The following is an 18,883-nucleotide window of genomic DNA, read 5'->3' on the forward strand; positions in this document are numbered from 1 at the left end:
GAAAGAGAGGAAAATACTTAAGTGTAGGCTGTGCAGAAACAGCTCCATAATTCGCACTTGCAGAAGAATAAGATTGACAAACAAAGTTTATGTATCAAAAAAAAAATGAGAATCGGCAGTAGATAACGACACAAGAGAAAAAAAAAGATGTGTGAAAAGCAACCGTAATAAAAACAAAGAGAACCAGTGATTGAATTAGAGACGGCTCTCCTTATTCACCTATCAATTTAGCGAAGTCTACAGCATGGGACCGAGAGCATTCTTTCCTCCACAAAAGACAACAAAAACACTGTGAAACCCAGTTAAATGACTTCCTTATTAGTTGCATTTATTCAGAGAAATTAAAAATTATCATGAAGTCACTTTACACGATTAAAAATTCGTTTTTGCTCGCGAGACGTGTCTCACGACGCTTCTTGCTTCTCGTCGCAGCATGGGCATATGTACATCCCATTCCTAAAGGCTGCATTACTTTTGAGATGCAGTTACAACACAGGGCGGGGACGCAGCTGCAGCAAACCGTGTTTGCAACGATAAAATCAGCTGCGGGGTCACAGCGTATGCACGTGCAGTCGAACGAGTATGTTGCTCTGAGCTTCCTCTTGCGCTCTACCGCAGGGAGCTTCAAGTCGATATAAGAAATGCACAACGGTTCCCCTTTCTCAATATTTCTTGCCGCAAAGAACTCAATGTTGCGAGACTTTCTGACATTTCTTCGCCCCATGTTCGGTGAACAGCTGTGATTAAAATAAGAGCTCTGAGGGTACAAGGCGACTCCGAGCTGGCGATTAACAGAATTCCATATCCCAAACCCGTTACACAAAAAAGCGGTGCAAATGGCCACAAATGTTTCGCAGCTGACGTCACAGGGCATCTTGTGTTCGTATGAGCGCGCCAGCTGCAAATATTTTTTGTGCTGCAGCGTTTCTACGTATATATAGTACAGTTCTGAAAAATCATCTACAATTTCGGGATTCGTCTCTCTCATGTTCGTACCGAGACACTCCACATGATCGTATGAAGGTACAAAAACCGTATCCGGAGAAACTCCCGTGTTCAAAAACTGAAGCGGGCTCGCAACTTCCATACCAGACCCAACCGTTTCGAAAGAGGTATTTTCAGCGCAGGTAAGCATTCTACACAAGCGGTCACTTTTCTTCTCCGCCGCACAACGCCCCAACACCAAGCACGCCATCTCAAAGGTATCCCTATCTTCTTCAGGGACGCTTTTGGCAGCTATTTTTGTGAAACCAACGGCGCAGCATTCGCCGGTTTCGCTATGATTGCTGGAATGTGCCGACCAACATTCTTCGCAACAATACGCACTACCGCATTTGTTGCACTTACCAAAGGGATTGTGTGCATCACCGCAGCAGTAAACGCAGCGCTGAGCTTTTGTATTACTAACGCTCGGTGCAACGCAGTATGCCTCCTCCTTGAATATGACGCTTCCCGCTGCTATGTTTGTTGCAGCTACAACAAAACGACCTCGACCGAGAGCAAATTCGCAGTGCATCTTTCTTTTGTACCAAGCCTGGTTTGGTTTCAACGTGCCACCATTTTAGATGATGATTTATGTTATTAGAGAACCAGACATAATACCAACGAGGAAGAAGAAGAAGGTTTTTTTTACTGATCAAAGATGGAATTACGTTGAATCCACAACAGAAAGACTAGAAAACATACTTCGCGAGGAAGAAAAATGATGAGTGAACTACTTTACCTCATGAGAAACCCTCTCGTACAGTCAGAAATTTCTTCGTGGCTTGTAGTTTTCTAAAAGATAATCTGGTACGAAACGTCTTTGTGTATTAGGTGAGACAAACTCTTCCCTGTTCGGTTTTTCTTGTAAATACTTAAGATAAGATGTTGTTTGTTTAACAGTTGCGCAAACTTTGTTTATCCAGGCTTTCCTTTTTGTTTCCCCGTTCTTTTTTGAGTTTAGCACATCCACGAGTATGCTGCTAAAGAAAACAAAAAGAGAATTTTCGATGTTGACAAAGAAGCGAAGGAACACTAGAAAACTGCTTTCACTACTTTCCGCGTCAAAGCGCGAGTATCAGCGGCGTTGCGTGACGCATCTCCAAGTAAGGAGGCCGTTGCGGTACCGTAAAGCGCAGCCAGCTGAACGCGCTTTAAGAACCACGAAGGATTAATGCTTGAATGCCCAACATGTGGTCCAGAAGACAGCGGAAGTCCGTGAAGAAAACTCTTCAGGAAAGACGAAGTCGCTGCACCGGCAATATCCTTGGTGCCAGAAAACTGAACGTGAGACGCCATCGCCTTTGATTTCAGAATTCGCCGTGCAGGGCCAAGGAGCTCGCTCAGCGCATTAACGCGCTCCATGTAGTAAACCGTTGTGTCCACAAATTCAGCTGTATTGATAACTGTGTACGGCACATTCGACGGATAATACTCAAGTACGACCGCGCTTGGCCAAAGCGCCGCCAGCGGTTTTAGTAACTCAATTTTGGTCAAAAGGGCCTTTTCCGCGACGTCGCTTTCCGTCGGCAGCTGAAATTGCCCTTGAACAAAATTTTCGAAATTCGCTTCGATAGATCGCACAACCGCATCTTTGCTAAAAGATAATTCAAGCTCTCGGTGAACAGCTTGGTTGCTCGACTTCACAACGTACTCCACCAGCGCAATCGGAAAGCCTCTGTTAAAAAGATCCGCGAGAGTGCGGTCGCTTATTCTTTTGTCTTCGATAGTTTTAAGTGCTGTAACAAGTGCACCGTTTGTGAAGCCGGTTGCTCTGACATGCTTTGCTGCTTCCGACAGAATTCTGTCTCGCAACTGGACTTTAGCTGGGTTGAGAGCAGCACACATGATTTCAATGTGGAAGGCTATGAACGCAAAGAAAAACTCTTTTAGTGAACAAAGGGGGAAAAAACAGCACGAGACTCGTTCAGACAAGTAAGAGGTGGGAGAAAGGAAACAACGTTTTTAACAGTGATAAGCTGTGGAAATGATGGTGAATATACTGCGGAATGCCGTTTTTTGTTAGCGAATATGTTCGCGTTCAATACTGAAACCTGGAACCCGCTCTTTACCGTCTTCTTCCTGTGGCGATGCATAATACCGCTGAAGCACCGACCGCGTTGACTCAAGATAAGCAAAATGAGCTTGTTCCTTTCGATAGAACGTGTTCGTTGACCTGATGATGTTGAGGTTACTAGTCTGAGCTCCTTAAAAAAAAGGACCTGTGCAATACTTCTTGACTCAGGTTTCGCAGCTTTCAGAGTTGGTCATTTCAAGAACAAGAAAAGGTCACTTGTTTTGCAACAAATCTCACAAGTCCCCTTCGTTCTCCTCTTCCACTCAATCAGCGGCAAAATGTAAAGCGGTTTTGGGTTAGCCGAAACTCCGGTCACGAGCTCTCCGTGCTTTTCCAAAAAGTCCGCCGTTTCAGAGAGAAAGATGGTGTCCCCCGTAGCAACACGGAAGAAAATGAAGATAAAGAAAGAAGGGGGGGGGGGGAAGCCTCGAAACGTTGTCACATTCGCGAAAGACGGTCTTGCTGCTTGACGTGGATTGTTTATGCCAGAGTTGAGAACTGTGCGGAAGACGTAGCAGCGGGACACCAGAACGCTGGTGTTGAAGATGAGCGGAAGGAGGGGGAAGAACTACCGTGTTCACAAAAGGTATTGGGGAGTTTGGCAGAAGGCTTTTTTTTTTAAACACGCAGACATCTGTTAAGTCACCTCTAATCGGTTTTTCTTGCAGGTGGCCGCATTTTACGCTTCTGCTCAGCGCTGCGTTCCGATCAGAGGAGATTGCTCCTTTTGTGTGAGCTCAACTCGTCGTCATGATTCGCCACTTTGTGTGAGATAACGGGTTTGGTCGTGAGCTTCTTTATCCGTTCTCGCACCTTTGGTTGACGTGGGTTAGAGTTGTCTGTCACGACTATTGCTACAGCGAACGCTTTCAAGTCATGCGCGAGGCACATTACTTGGCTCAACAACTTTGCTCTCAGAGGTGCGAACTTGTGAAGGGCGGGTAGAAGAGCGTTAATCACCTTATTTAAAATGCTATTCCTTTTCGCAGAGGTGCGCTGAGAAAAATGAGTTTTGAAAGGGTGTAGAAGTTGTGATGACACAGATTTCGTTTTCTCAATTTTATTTCGTTAAATGTGAGGTACATGCGCGTCGAGCTCTATTGTCTCTGTCTTCAGTTTCTAACGATACCCTATCACGTCCTATCGTATTATCGAATATACCCCCAAAGCGAGACAGAAAACTGTAGCCGCAAATGGGAAGGTAGTTCTTTTCCTCTCCGCAGTTTTATTGGATACATTGCTGCCAAGTATTTCGATTACTTTTTCTCTTTCTCATTGAAAATATATAGTTGCTATGTAGCGATGAGTTTCAAGTCAGGTACACAGGTTGAAGCTCCACTCGTATTTTTCTGTGGAAAGAGTATTGCAGCTGCTCCTGTTGGATAATACGGTTTTCTTTCCTGGTAGGAGTTCGTCAGCTTTCTTTTTTTTTTTACAGGAACACAGTTATGGATGGAATTTAGCCGGATCCAAGAACCATCGTTGATGCTGTCTTCGTATTTGAAAGAAAGCAGTAATTACAACACTGGCAAAAGCTTAAAGGTAGAGAAAGTCTAGAGGCGCTTCTACAAAGCTGCAGTTTTTTTTTCTGAGTATATGAAATAATCAGATTTTGTGCTGCTCATTTTTAATGCAGGCATCTGAAAACCTCGAGAGTCTAACCTACGTCAATAAAAGATAGAAAATGAATGCACAAGAAGAAAAAGGCGAAACCGCCTGTTCGTCATGAACCGTTACTGAATAAAGAAAATGCTGCTTTGAATTAGCTGATGTTTGCTTTCTAAGCTGACCTCCTCCTCCTTCCTTTCTTGTTTTGTTTGCTGTCCTTCATTATCACTTTTTGCACTGTTTAGTGTGCCATTGCTTTCTTTCCAAAAAAAAAGAACTAAACAAATACATGAGCACAGAAGTGGTATAACAACAAAAAATGATGTCTTCTAGAATTACGCAGGAGCTGAAAGAGCTCCCTCTAAACACGGTGGAGGACGCGCATGCTTTCTTTTCAATGACAGAGAATGCAAAGCGCCAAGGCATTGCCCTTCCACCAATCAGTCATTTGTTTTTCGGACGCGTTGATTCCGGGCTGAAGTTCGATCCCTACAACATTCGTACTGTATACCGAGACAACCGCCCGCTTAATTATTTTGTTGTCACAAAAGATTGGGTGATTCGAGTGAATCGACGCGATGCTGTGTACGAGCGCGTCGCGTCGACGCATGAATGGCTCCGTGAAGCAAAGACCTTTGCCCAAATAAGCAAGATTGGTTTTTTCCGACATTACCTCCGGAGCAAGGCACTGTTTCGACTGTTGAACGCGGTGCGGCGAATTAAGTTTGAACGAAACCGTGCTTTTCTGACAAAACGTCTGTTATTGATCACGCCAGCGTTCGAAAATTGCTTGATGCGCCTGCGCGCCACAGCCACCGAGTTACAATGGAAAGCAGAAAAAGGAGCCTACGTTAAAGTAGTCTCACTGTCGACAGGCGTAGAAGATCCTCAACCGCAGGGCTACACAGTCGATGAGTTTTCTTCAAAGCACGAAATTTTCGCACGAAAGCTGATTCTGTATATGCGGGATGTTGAGCAGAGAACTACTTCGCTAGTAACAAAAAGGTGCGCCGATGTTACGGAACTGGTCAGCGGCTTGAAAGTTATCCAAAAGGCCCCTGAGGCAATCGGAAGCGTCAACAAGGAAGTAGCGGCGAGAGAACTACGACGCTGCCAAATGGAGCAGAAGCGACTGGTGGTCGATTTCGAAAGTTTGCCGAGTTTACTCCGAGTAGCCCACCATTTACTGCTCGAGGCAATTTTTCAGCAGGCCTGCACAACATTTTTCGACTTGGAGGTAACGATTCGTAAAAGGAAGCTGAACTCAATTTGGCACTTTCGCGTGGAGTGTATTATTGGTGCCGATAAGAAGCTTTCACTAGCACCTGTGAAAGGTTACTTATTAGACACCGTGAATACTATCTTAGGCAATTCAATAAATCAACTGGCTGACACCGCTACCTGCTTGAGTTCCGAAAGAACGGGCAGTTTTAGTTCCGCAATCGACGCCGTTACCATCCGCCGTGCACTCCTTGATGACTCCTTGCTCGACACTTACAAGAAAAACATTTTACGCCGCATTGAAACCGATTACGACGACGCAAAGAGCAAACTCGCCTCGTACGAAAGCTTAATCGCTGTTTCATCTTTTCTCACCCACTGGCGCGAAGTTTCGAGCCGCTGGGAGCACATTTTGGCTCTGGGCGAACCCGTTTTCAACAGCCTTACTGAGCAAGAAATTCGCAGTTACGCAGCAAAAACCTTCAAGTCACAAGCGGAACTTGAAAAAATCGCCACGCGCTCTTTCAACTCAATCATTGTAAGCTGCAGCGAAATATTGCAAAAGTTAAGCGCTGATTTAAAGACTGTTCTGAGCACGATCGACGAGTCTTTGAATCAGGCAATTGAGTCGAATTACAATGCATTAAAGTCCGAGCACCGCGACTGGACTGGAAAGCTGTGCATTCCTGACCTCAAAGTGGAACCATTTGTTGCGTGGTATTTAAATCTCCAGGATTCCAGTGCAGCATTCGAAAACTTTGATAATCATGTGGCGGATTTGCAGAATTTGTATCGCCTGCAGGCCGAATTTCGTGAGAAGGCGCATCTCGGACCTGCAGCAGAATCGCCGGATTTGGTAGCCAGTTTACGTGAGCCTTTCCAAGACGCCATCAAAGACGCGCAAAACTTCCAAGCAGCAAACTTCAACAAAATACGAGATCTACTGCAAAAAGAGTATGAACACATTATCGACGCTTTGCGCATCTCGGAACGACGCCTCGCTACCACATTTGCTGATGAGAGCGCTGACGAAGTGGACTCCCCTGCGTTGGAAAAACTAAAAATCACTCGCGACAGTCTCTCAGAGACTCGTCATGTGGCCAAGCAGCTGGACGCGTTTGCTCAAGTATTAGAAATGGAGCCGTTCAACTGGTCTGAAATTGCTGTCGCCCAGGACGAACTGCGGAAGTATGTGGAGTTGTGGAATATTCACAAAGAAGCGGCGGAGCTGCGGAACCAGCTAGACTCAAAGGTTGTTGATGAGTTGGACGGGCCAGAATTGGAGAGCAACGTTGTGCTGCTCTTCCAACGCGCGTTTAAGGCACAAAAGAGCACCCCCGGTGGCGTTGCCGATATTCTCATGGAATCCTTAGCCATTGAAAAAGCAAAGCTTTCCACCTACGTGGAGCTGTGCAATCCTGCTTTAAAAGAGCAACATTGGGCGGAACTATTCAAGGTTGCTTCCATACCACCGGTGCCGCCGTCCAGGCGTACACTCCGGGCATTAGAACGGACGGGCTTAATGAACGAAGAGAACGCCACGATACTTCGCGAGGTCGTCTCCAACGCGGTCGGGGTGTACGAGCTGGAGTGTCATCTGAGCAAACTGGAGCAGTACTGGGCAGACCACTTATTTACCGTGGTACCGTACGCAGGCAGGTCGAACGCCTTTGTCATAGACGCCGTCGACGAGACACGCGAAGACCTCGAGGAGCAGCAGATTGTGGTGCAGACGTGTCTCAGTTCCAAACACGTTGCGCCCGTGCAGGCACAACTGATGGAGTGGGAGGGAAAGCTGAACCTACTTCACTCCGTCTTGGATGAATGGGTTGGCGTGCAAAAGATGTGGATGTATCTCGAGTTCATCTTCACAAGCGATGACATCAAGAGGCAGCTGCCCGACGAATCTTTGCTGTTCATCTCAGCCGACCGATTCTTCAGTTCTCTCATGCGACGGTGCGCAGAGGAACCGCTCATGGCACCGCTGTGCTTAGAAGGTGATGGTGACGCGCTCAAAAAGCTGCAGAAGTGCACGTACCAACTTGAGTGCATTCAAAAGAAAATATACGAATACCTCGAAACAAAGCGAGTCGCATTCCCACGATTCTACTTCCTCTCAAACGACGAGCTTCTTTCCATCCTGTCCGACTCGCGCAACCCACTTGCGGTGCAGCCACATTTGCAAAAATGCTTCGACAACATCAAATCTTTGGTGTTCGCCGATTCCAGGACCATCGTGGCCATGCGAAGCTCTGAAGGCGAGGAGGTCGCGTTCACCGTCCCGGTGAAGGTGATGGGCAACGTGGAGAGTTGGCTGAACGACGTTGAGCGGGCGATGCAGGCAACGCTGGCGGACCGACTCGTATTCTGCCTTGGCGCCTACTCGTCGGAGCAGCGAACGACGTGGTTTTTCGAGCACCCCGCGCAGTGCGTGACCACAGTGGACCAAATCATGTGGACCCGCGAGGTCGAGGACGTAATCGCAGAGACAGGATATGGGTCTGCGACTGCGTGGACAGAGTATCAAGCACACTTCGGCTCGCAGCTGCTGCAAACGGTAGAGCTCGTGAAGCTCCCTCTTACGGCGTTGCAGCGCACCGTGGTGTGCAATTTGATCGTGGTGGATGTGCACTGCCGTGACGTTTGCGCTGAATTAGCTGGGACGAGTCCAGAGGCGCCGCAACAGACGTGCGACTCGGTGCTCGACTTTGGGTGGCAGAGGCAGCTGCGCTTTTATTACGACGTTCCCACAGCTGCACGTAACGCGGGTGGCAGCAAGGCAGACTGCTTTGTGCGTCACGGCGCTGCGGAACTGCCGTACGGCTACGAATACCTCGGCAACCAAGCTCGCCTCGTCATAACCCCGCTCACCGAGCGCGCCTTCCTCACCTGCACGGCGGCGCTGCACATGCAGAAAGGCGCCGCACCACAGGGCCCTGCCGGGACAGGAAAGACGGAATCCGTGAAGGATTTGGGCAAGGCACTCGCCCGCCCCGTCGTGGTGTTCAACTGCTCCGACGGTCTTGACTACCGCATGATGAGTCAAATGTTCGCTGGTCTGGCGCAGGCTGGTGCGTGGGCCTGCTTCGACGAGTTCAACCGCATCGAACTCGAGGTGCTGTCGGTGGTGGCGCAGCAGATGCTTGATATTACGACGGCCATTACGCAGAAGCAGACGTCGATCGACTTCGAGGGCCACCGCATAAAGCTGCACCCCAACTTCGGCGTCTTCATCACGATGAATCCCGGCTACGCCGGACGCACCGAGTTGCCCGACAACCTGAAGGCCTTGTTCCGTCCCGTGTGCATGATGATCCCCAACTACGCCCTCATTGCGGAGATTATGTTCTACGCCGAGGGCTACGGCAAGGCGCAGGCGTTGGCCGCGAAGATGATCCGCCTGTACTCGCTCGCATCGCAGCAGCTGTCGAGGCAGGACCACTACGACTTTGGCATGCGCGCCGTCAAATCCATTTTGGTGCTCGCCGGGCGACTCAAGCGGGCCGACCCCGACACCGAGGAGGAGCTGCTGCTTGTGCGCGCCATCCGCGAGGCGAACCTGCCGAAGTTTCTCGTCGACGACCGTCACCTCTTTCTCGCACTCCTGCACGACTTTTTTCCCGCCTTCACCGAGGTGCCGGCGGCACCGGTGAGCGAGCTTATTCGCAACGAGGCCGTGCGCGTGCTGGCAACAACGCTGGTTCAGTCCACCGCATGCGCCGTGACCACCGCACTGAAGCTGCAAGCCACGGAAGGCTTGCTCTTCAAAATCCAACAGCTCTTCGACACACTCATGACCCGGCACGGTCTGATGCTGGTGGGGCACACCATGACCGGCAAGACCACGGTGCGCAACACGCTCGCCGCTGTGCTGGCGCCACTCGGCGAGTTGCTCGACAGGAATGGGAGCAGCAGTAGCAACGACAGCAACAGCGACACCATCGATGGCGGGGGCGTGGTTCGGAATCGCAGCTTACTCAGGTCCGGAAGCGTCACGTGCGCAGATCAACAGCACAACACCGCTGCCGCGCTGCGCCGCCTCGACGCGCGCTGCCAGTCCTTCTTCACCACCACGTACTCGATCGAGTGCAACCCAAAGGCGATTTCCATGACGGAGTTGTACGGCGACGTGAACCCTCTCACACGGGAGTGGCAGGACGGCGTCTTCTCCTCGATCGTGCGCGAGCTCGTACGGGCGAGCGCGACGGAGACGAAGGGGCGAGCCGCCACGCGTCACTGGATCGTGTTCGACGGCCCAGTGGATGCCGTCTGGATTGAGAATCTGAACACCGTCCTTGACGACAGCAAAATGCTGTGCCTCGTCAACGGGGAGCGCATTCGCATTCTCGACAACATTTCCCTCCTGTTCGAGGTGCAGGACCTGCGCGTGGCGTCGCCTGCCACCGTGTCGCGCTGCGGCATGGTCTACGTGGACGAGGAGTGCGTCGACGACGGATGGACGCCGGTGCTGCGGAGTCTCTCACAGGCGGCGGCCGCCGATCTGGGAAGCCGCTGGTGCCACGAGCGTTTCATGCAGCTCTGCCAAGCGGTGCTCCCCCCGCTCTTTCAGGTCATTCGCGAGGAATGCCAGGAGTACATCCACACGAGCAACGTGCAGCTGGGACTGAACCTCTTCTACCTGCTCAAGGCCGGTGTGGAGCAGCTGTGTGGCATGATCGAAGAGGACAGGCAGGAGCAGCAGCATCGGCAGCAGGATGAGGCGACGGTGTCGTCGGTGGTGAAGCTGCGCGCCGCACGTGTTTCGATCGACACGTCAGCAGACGAGGACCCGCTGGACATCGCGGCGGCGGCGCGGCGCTACTCCCATCGCCAGTCGCGGCGCCACACCCGTCGCCGCAGCTCCCTCGCGGCTCGCACGTCGGCGCTGCTTCTCGGCGACGCCCTCTTTGATGCGCTTTTTGTGCAGAGCTGTGTCTGGGGCCTGGGTGGAAATCTGACCGAGGCGACACGTGATCGCTTCGCGTCGGCCATGCTGCCGTTGGTGCGACAGGAGTCGTTGTTTTTCCCTGAAGGCGTGGAGGCGGAGCAAGGTGGCGTCTTCAACTACGCCGTCGACTTCGAGACGGGCGACTGGCGCCGCTGGGGGGAGATGGTGCCGGCGTTTCAGTACGACGCCAGCGCGTCCTACTTTGACCTGCTTGTCCCGACCGAGCAGACTGTCGTGCTGCAGTACCTGCTGAGGAGCGCCACAACCACGCAGCATCACATGCTGCTGAACGGCCTGACCGGCACGGGCAAGTCGTCCACTGTGAATAGCTACCTACAGCAGGTGTTACTCACCGAGGAGGCGACGAGCAAGACGGCGGCCTTCCGCTTCACCCTCTCCGCGCAGACCTCCGCCCACGCCCTGCAGAACACTATCGAGATGCGGCTGGCACGGCGCAAGTGCGACCGTGAGTTTGGCGCGCCGCCCGGCAAGCGGATGATCGTCGCCGTGATCGACGACTGCAACGTGCCGCAGCTGGAGGAGTACGGCGCGGCGCCGCCGATTGAGCTACTGCGACAGATGATCACGCAGGGCGGCTTCTACGACCGCAAGAAGCTCTTCTTTAAGGAGGTGGTGCAGACGATGCTGATCGCCTGCTGCGGCGAGCCGGGCGGCGGCAAGAACGAGATGTCGCCGCGATTTACGTCGAAGATGCTGTGCTTCTGCGCACCGCAGCTGACGCCGACCTCGATGCGGTCGATCTTCTCTGCCATTCTCAGCGGCTTCTTCCAGACGCGCGGGTTTGCGACCGAGGTACGCGCCATGACCGACGCCGTGGTGGACAGCACGATCGAGGCGTACCGCCGCATCGCCGTGGAGTGCCTGCCGACGCCGGACAAGACCCACTGCACCTTCAACCTGCGAGACGTGAGTAAGGTGTTTCAGGGCATCCTGCAGGTGAAGCCCGCCCACTGCTCCACGCCCGAGGCACTGATGCAGCTGTGGAGCCACGAGGCCTCCCGCGTCTTCCACGACCGCCTCGTCGACGACGACGACCGCCAGTGGTGGTGGCAGTGCTGCGCGGAGGTCATCACGAAGCACTTCAGCGAGAGTGACGATTCCGAGTCATCTCCTCCTGCTTTGCCCGCCGCGGAGCTGTCGCAGCAGCTGCCGGCGATTTTGTACGGCTCATGGGCCGACCATGCGAAACGCGAATACCAGCGCATGGGCCAGGCGGCGGACCTACAGGCTGCCGCGCAGCAGCACCTGGTCGACTACAACATGCAGAGCACTACACCGATGAACCTTGTCTTTTTTGACGAGGCTGTGCAACACCTCTCGCGCATCTGCCGCATCGTGAGCCAACCCCGCGGCCACGCGCTGCTCGTCGGCATTGGCGGAAGCGGCCGCGCCTCGCTGTGCCGCCTCGCCGCCTTCATCATGAACATGGACGTGCAGACAGTGCACATCGCCCGCAACTACGGCATCAACGACTTCCGCGATGAGATGCGCAAGGCCCTGCTGGAGTGCGGCGCTCGCGGGAAGGAGGTGGTGTTTCTGCTGTCGGACCCTCAAATTGTCTGTGGCGAGATGCTCGAGGACGTCAACAACCTCCTCAACGCTGGCGAGGTGCCGGGGATGATGGGGCTGGAGGAGATGGAGGTGATTGTGCGCGGCTGCCGCGAGGCCTGCGTCGCCGCTGGCCGTCCAGATTCCCGCTCTAGCATCTACGGCTACTTTGTATCCCAGTGCTGCGAGCGTTTCCACCTCTGCCTGTGCATGTCGCCTATGAGCGGCGTCTTCCGCGACCGGCTGCGCATGTTTCCTGCGCTGGTGAACTGCACCACCATTGACTGGTTCTCTGAGTGGCCCCAGACGGCGCTCCTCGCGGTGGCGCAGGCTGCGCTTAAAGACAGTTCCAATCTACCACAGCAGCAGCAGCAGGAGCAGGAGCAGGAGCAGCAGTCGTCGACGGAGAAGTTGGATGTCCTCATGGTCTACCTACAAGCAACCGTCAAGGAGGCCGCGGAGCAGCTGTTCGAGCAGCACCACCGCCGCACCCACGTCACCCCGACCAACTACCTTGCCGTGCTCACGCTCTTCAACTCGACGGCGCGGCAGCTGCGGCGCGACTTGCAGACCCACGCCCACCGCTACCGCAATGGCCTAGAGAAGCTGGACAACGCCAACGCGACCATCGCCCAGTTGCAGCAGCAGATCTTGGAGATGCAGCCGGGTCTGACGACGGCGGCGCAGCAAGTGGCGGAGCAGAAGCGGAGCCTCGCGATGGAGCAGGAGGACGCGGACGCCCTCAAGAAGGCGCAGTCGGAGGAGGAGGCCATCGCCAAAGGGCTCATGGAAGAGGCAGAGTCGATTCGGCATGAGTGCGAGGCGGGCCTGCAGCAGGCGTTGCCCGCACTGGAGGCGGCGGAGCAGGCCCTCCAAACCCTCAGCGCGAAGGACATCCAAGAAATCAAAACCTTCACGACCCCACCGAGCAATGTCGAGAAGACGATGAACGCGGTGTTGGTGCTGCTCGGTGAGAAGGAGGGCTGGGCCAGCGCCAAGACGTGCCTCGGCAAGATGGACTTTATTTCACGGCTGACCGACTACCCCCGCGACACCATCGCCCCGGCGTGCATCCGAAAGCTCGCTGTGTTTGTGCAAGATCCCGATTTCGTGCCGGACGTGATTGAGAAGACGTCGCTGCCATGCCGGTCGATGTGCATGTGGGTGCACGCAATGTACAAGTACTACTTCGTCGCAAAGGAGATCGCGCCGAAGCGGGCGCGGCTGGCCGCGGCAGAGACAAAGGTGGAGGCGGCCCGCATTGAACTGCAGGCGAAGCAGGCAGCGCTGCAGAAGGTGCTCGACCGCATCGCCGAGCTGCAGGTCGCCGCGGATGCCACGCAAGCAAAGGCTGACCACTTCCAACGTGAGATTGAGACTGCACAAGGTCGGCTTACCCGAGCAGATCAGCTGATCCACGGCCTGGCTTCGGAGCGCGGGCGCTGGGAAGTTGCGCTGGCGAAGCTGGAGATGCAGCTGGGGTGTGTCGAAGGGACAGCGGCGTTAGCTGCCGGCTGTGTCGGCTACCTTGGGCCTTTTCCATTAGACTACCGAGAGGTGTTGCTGTCGCGATGGCGGTCGCAGTGCACGACGCTCGGCATCGCCTTCGACGCGACGTACGCCCTCGCGACGATGGAGTCAGACGCGCTGGTTCAGCAGTGGTCCCTGCACTCGTTGCCGCGCGACACGTACTCGATCCAAAACGCCACCATCCTTCACCGCAGCACGCAGTGCTGCTACATGATCGACCCGCAAGGGCAGGCCAACACGTTTGTGCGCAAGCTGGAGCGGAGTCGTGGCCACGGTGCGGCGGACCTGTTGCAGCTGAAGCTGAACAGCCCGAACTTCATGCGACAAGTGGAGAACGCGGTGCAGAAGGGGCAGGCCGTGCTGCTGGAGGACGTCGGCGAGACGCTGGACACCGCGCTCGATCCTATTTTGCTAAAGCAGGTTCGTCGGGTGGCGGGCCGCAGCGTCGTCACGCTGGGCGACCGCGAGGTCACCTACGATGAGCGTTTCCACCTCTACATCACGACGAAGCTCGCCAACCCAGTGCTGACGCCGGAGCTGCAGGTGAAACTGACGGTGATCGACTTCACCGTCACTCGGGAAGGGCTGGAGGAGCAGCTGCTCGCCGACATCGTCGGGTGCGAACGTGCGTCGCTGCAGCAGCGCAGTGACCGCTGCGTCGTGTCTATCGCCGCGCACCGGGAAGAAATTGCCGCGTTGGAGGCGAAGGTGCTGCAGCAGCTCAGCGACGCCACCGGTGACGTTCTGGACAACGTGGATTTGATTCACGCCTTGCAGACGTCGAAGGTGACGGCGGAGAAGATCGCTGTCGAGCTGGCGGCGGTGGAGGAGACGAACAAGACGATCAACGTCACGCGTGAGCTGTATCGACCCCTTGCCGTCCGCGGGTCACTGCTGTACGGCGTGATTGCACAGATGGCGAAGGTGGACTCCATGTACGAGTACTCCTTGCCCTTCTTTAAGGGGCTGATGGCGTCGGTGATGACATCAACACGGCGTAGTAGCGGTGGCGGTACGTTGCTGCAGGCGGTGACCCCAACACCGTCGATAACGTTCCGCCGGGATAGCATCGACCCCGTAAGGGAGGAGTTGCGCAGTCGCCGCGGCACTATGATGATGGACCTGGAGCGGAGTGCGATGGCCTTTGCAGGCGACGCCGTCGCCTCTGACGAGGCGGTGCTCCCTGTTGAGGAGGTGCGGGATCGCGTCACGATGTTGGTCGAGGAGGCGACGTGGACGAGCTATCGCGTGCTCTGCCGCGGCCTCTTCGGCGCGCACAAGCTGCTCTTCAGCTTTGTCGTCGCGACGACGCTGCTGAAAAGCACCGGGGCTATTACGGAGGCGGAGTGGAATCTGTTTCTGCGCGGCGGCGGTGGTGCCGGCGGTGCGCTGGCCCCTGCCTTTGCCGTCCCCGGTGCGTCTGGTGAGGCGAGTCGCAGGCCGTCGTATTTGTCTACCGGGACCTGGACCGATTTTGCGGCGCTGTGCACCCTTGACGCTTTCGCAGAGGTGTGCCGCAGCTTTATAGCCTCCCTCTCCGATACTTCGTCTTCCCTTTCCACGGAAGCGGATGCGGATGCGAGAGGGGGTGCGGAGGGCGGCGCGCTGCCGTGGCCAATTTGGTTCACGTCCACGTGGGGGGCCGAGGTGCTGTCCCGCATGCCGTCCTCCATCGCGCAGCTCTCCCTGTGGCACCGCGTCATGGCCATCAAAGCTCTGCGGCCCAAGAAGCTGCCGTACATGGCGGCCGAGCTTGTCACGGCCACGCTGGGTCGTCGCTACACCGAGGCCCCGCCCTTCAACCTGCAGGAGGCGTTCGCCGACGGCACCAAGATGACGCCGCTCATTTTCGTTCTGTCGCCCGGCGTCGATCCGACATCGCTCTTTCTTGATTTTGCGGAGGAGCAAGGATTTGGGACACGGAAGTACATGCTGTCCTTGGGCCAAGACCAAGGTGTACGGGCGGCGCAGATGATCCGTGACGGTCAGCACGAGGGGGCATGGGTGTACCTGCAGAACTGCCACGTGTACGCGTCGTGGATGCCGCAGCTGCAGGCGATCGTGGAGGCGATGAACCCGACGGAGATCCACGACGACTTCCGGCTTTGGTTGACGAGCAGCCCATCGCCAAGCTTCCCGGCGGTGGTGTTGCAGGCCGGGTTGAAGCTGACACAGGAGCCGCCGATGGGGCTGCGCGGGAACGTGCTGAGCATTCTACGGAGCAACATCGTCGCGGAAATGTGGACGTCTGCGGCGGACAGCGGCAATGTGGATGCCGTGGCTGCAGTGCCCGTGGCGCCGCAAACAAGAGCCGCATCGGCGAATGCCGCGGTTCCCTGCACCGCCACCCCTCCTGTGGAGCTGCAGCGACTTGTCTGGACGCTCGCCTTCTTCCACGTGACGGTGATGGAGCGGCGCCGCTTTAGCCCGCTTGGGTGGAACATCGCGTACTACTGGGGTGCCGCGGACTTCGCGGCCGGCGTCGCCACCATACGAACGGCACTGTCTCGCTACAGCGCGGACAGGCTCGACGACAGCAGCAACAGTGACTCCCCTGCACAAGGCAGCTTTTCGACCGAGGAGCTGTGCTACATGCTGGGCGTGATCGACTACGGTGGCCGCGTGACGGACGAGTGGGACACGCGGTGTCTGCAGGTGCTAACGCGCCGTTACTTTGGCGATGCGGAAGCATCGACAGCGTCCCCCTCCGACCCCCTCGCACCACCCGCCTTTCCTGCGGATGGCCTGACGTACGCCGAGGTGCTGCAGCTGGCAGAGACGGCATTCCCGAGCGGCGCCGAAGGAGAGGGCGGCACCGCCAAGGCGGTGCCGGCGGAGAGCCCAGCGCGCTTTGGCCTGCACGACAACGCGACCCTCGCAGTGGAGCAGCAGCTGTCGTCGAACCTGATCGACGCGTTGGTGTCTATGAACGCCGGCGGGGTCGTGACATCGACGCAGCGGCGCCACTCCTCGTTGCGACCACCAGCGCCGACGGGCGAGGAGGGACGACAACACGACAGCAACGTAGGCGACACCGCAGCGGCCGCGGAAGAGGAGAATCCAGTGGTGGTGGTCGCGAGGGAGCTGCTTGGTCAGCTACCCGCGTTGCTGCCACGCTGCGACCCGGTCGTGAACACACCCGCTAAATCCTCCTCCCCCAGCGAGGGTTTTACCAAAGCGGCCGCTCTCGCCGACCCAGCTCCGCTGCATACGCTGCTTTCGCACGAGACGGACCTCTACAACCGGCTTCTGAGCGTCATGCGCAGCACCCTCGAGGAGCTGATGCGGGCGGTGAAGGGTGAGGTGGTGGTCACGGCCCCCCTTGAGTCCCTGATGCAACGTCTCGCCTTTAACCAGGTGCCAGAGCGCTGGCTGCAGGTCGGCTACCTGTCCCTGAAGCCGCTCGGGTCTTTTATGGAGGACCTGCAGCGACGTGTGCACTTTATGCGCCGCTGGGGCGAGGCGGGGCTCCCACCGAGCTTCTGGCTGTCGGGCGTCTTCTTTCCGCAGGGGTTTGTGACGGCGCTGCTGCAGGCTCGCAGTCGCGCGTTGCGGGTGCCGATCGACTCGCTTCAGCTGCGGTTTCGTGCGCTGACGCCACAAGAAGGCGCGCGTGTCATGGCGGCGACAACGGCACACGCGTCGAGTGATCTTACGAATACTGCGGACGTGGAGCCGGTGGTGGGGGCTTACGTGCATGGCCTCTTCCTGGAGGGCTGCGGGTGGGACCACCAGCGAGGGGGCTTCGTGGAGTCCGCCCCGGGGGCTTTGACGACAGAGTTGCCGGTGATCCACTTTGAGGCGATTACGGCGGACGAGTTGGCTGCAACGGCCGCCACCGCCACCACGACTGCCGCCGCAACGGCCCCGTCTGAGTACGCGTGTCCGCTGTACAAGGTTCGCACGCGTGCCGGCACGCTGTCGACGACCGGTGTGTCGACCAACTATGTCACCTGCATTACCCTGCCTTCGTTGGATGGCGTCTCGGGTGATCACTGGACGCTGCGTGGTGTCGCGGCGTTGTGCGCGTTAGATGATTGATGCAGTGCCTCTTTGCATTTATATGTGTTTTGTTTGCTCCGTATCTTTTCCTTTTCTTCTCGCGTTTACATTTTGCGTGTTTGCTGTTGAGAAGGTGCCTCCTGCCGTTGTGTGGTTCTCCAAGGCGCTTCGTTTTCTGTTTTGTTCTTTCACGTTGCCCTTTGCACCTCTGACACGCTGCATAGTCCGTGTGCTTACGATGCCGGTTGTGTATGCAACTCTACGCCGATCGGCCTTTTCTCGATCTGCCGCTTTCATCGTTCCATCTTCGTCTTGTATATAACAAACACATGCTTTGATAAATTGTTTGTTTTCACATGTTTATCCCTGTAAGCGTTCACACCCACCCACACAAACGTTTGTGTGTGTGGGTGTGTGTATTTGTGGCGTGCCACTTCAATCCTTACCATCGATGTACGAAAGAGTATTAGAATCAAAAGAGAAAGAAGAAAAAAAGGTTAAACAAGAACGTGCTGGGGACGCGTGGAGGTGGTGAGGTGCTACCACGCACGGAGGCGGACGAGTGTTTGGAGCATTCGGCCGATTTCCATGCAGCGTGATCAAAGAGCGAGATGATGAAGCGCGCATTGGCGGAGAGGGCCGTGTCTCTACGAAATCGAAAATGATGAATCTTTCTTTGCGGCAGTTCGACGAAGGTGAGCGCTTCTTGTGTTGGGAGTAGCCAGCACGCACTGCAACAAGAAATTCTGTTCGACAGCGCTCGTGCACACGTGCGGCGTCGCACCTGCGTGATTTCCCTCCTCCGCGTCCGCTCGCCGTGGCGCCGGGGGGGGGGGTTTCCGCTGCAGCTGTCATGTTCCCACTTTTTGCGTTTCTCTGCAAACCGTTGCCTCTTATTTTTTCCTTCTCCGTCTCGCCTCCTCCTGTCGTTCTCGTTTCTCAACCCA

The 18,883-nt window shown here is 55.6% G+C and overlaps 3 protein-coding genes across 3 annotated transcripts; 1 reads left to right on the top strand and 2 right to left on the bottom strand.

Annotated features, from left to right (window-relative positions):
* Positions 1-364: 364 nt before the first annotated feature.
* Positions 365-1,535, bottom strand: ABB37_07192 (hypothetical protein; the record flags this gene model as incomplete). The annotated part of the gene is made up of 1 exon (XM_015805736.1): positions 365-1,535. Exon 1 carries the CDS (start codon positions 1,514-1,516, stop codon positions 365-367), a length of 1,152 nt encoding a protein of 383 aa, XP_015655742.1. The 5' UTR covers positions 1,517-1,535.
* Positions 1,536-2,016: 481 nt separating this feature from the next.
* ABB37_07193 (hypothetical protein) lies at positions 2,017-2,868 on the bottom strand (the record flags this gene model as incomplete). The annotated part of the gene is made up of 1 exon (XM_015805737.1): positions 2,017-2,868. The coding sequence occupies exon 1, from the start codon at positions 2,827-2,829 to the stop codon at positions 2,017-2,019; it is 813 nt and encodes a 270-aa protein (XP_015655743.1). The 5' UTR covers positions 2,830-2,868.
* A 2,117-nt stretch (positions 2,869-4,985) lies between these two features.
* Positions 4,986-17,975, top strand: ABB37_07194 (putative dynein heavy chain; the record flags this gene model as incomplete). The annotated part of the gene is made up of 1 exon (XM_015805738.1): positions 4,986-17,975. One exon carries the CDS (start codon positions 4,986-4,988, stop codon positions 17,973-17,975), a length of 12,990 nt encoding a protein of 4,329 aa, XP_015655744.1.
* Between the last annotated feature and the right edge of the window lie 908 nt (positions 17,976-18,883).

Source organism: Leptomonas pyrrhocoris, assembly GCF_001293395.1.
Source record: "Leptomonas pyrrhocoris isolate H10 chromosome Unknown, whole genome shotgun sequence".
Classification (NCBI taxonomy): domain Eukaryota; phylum Euglenozoa; class Kinetoplastea; order Trypanosomatida; family Trypanosomatidae; genus Leptomonas; species Leptomonas pyrrhocoris.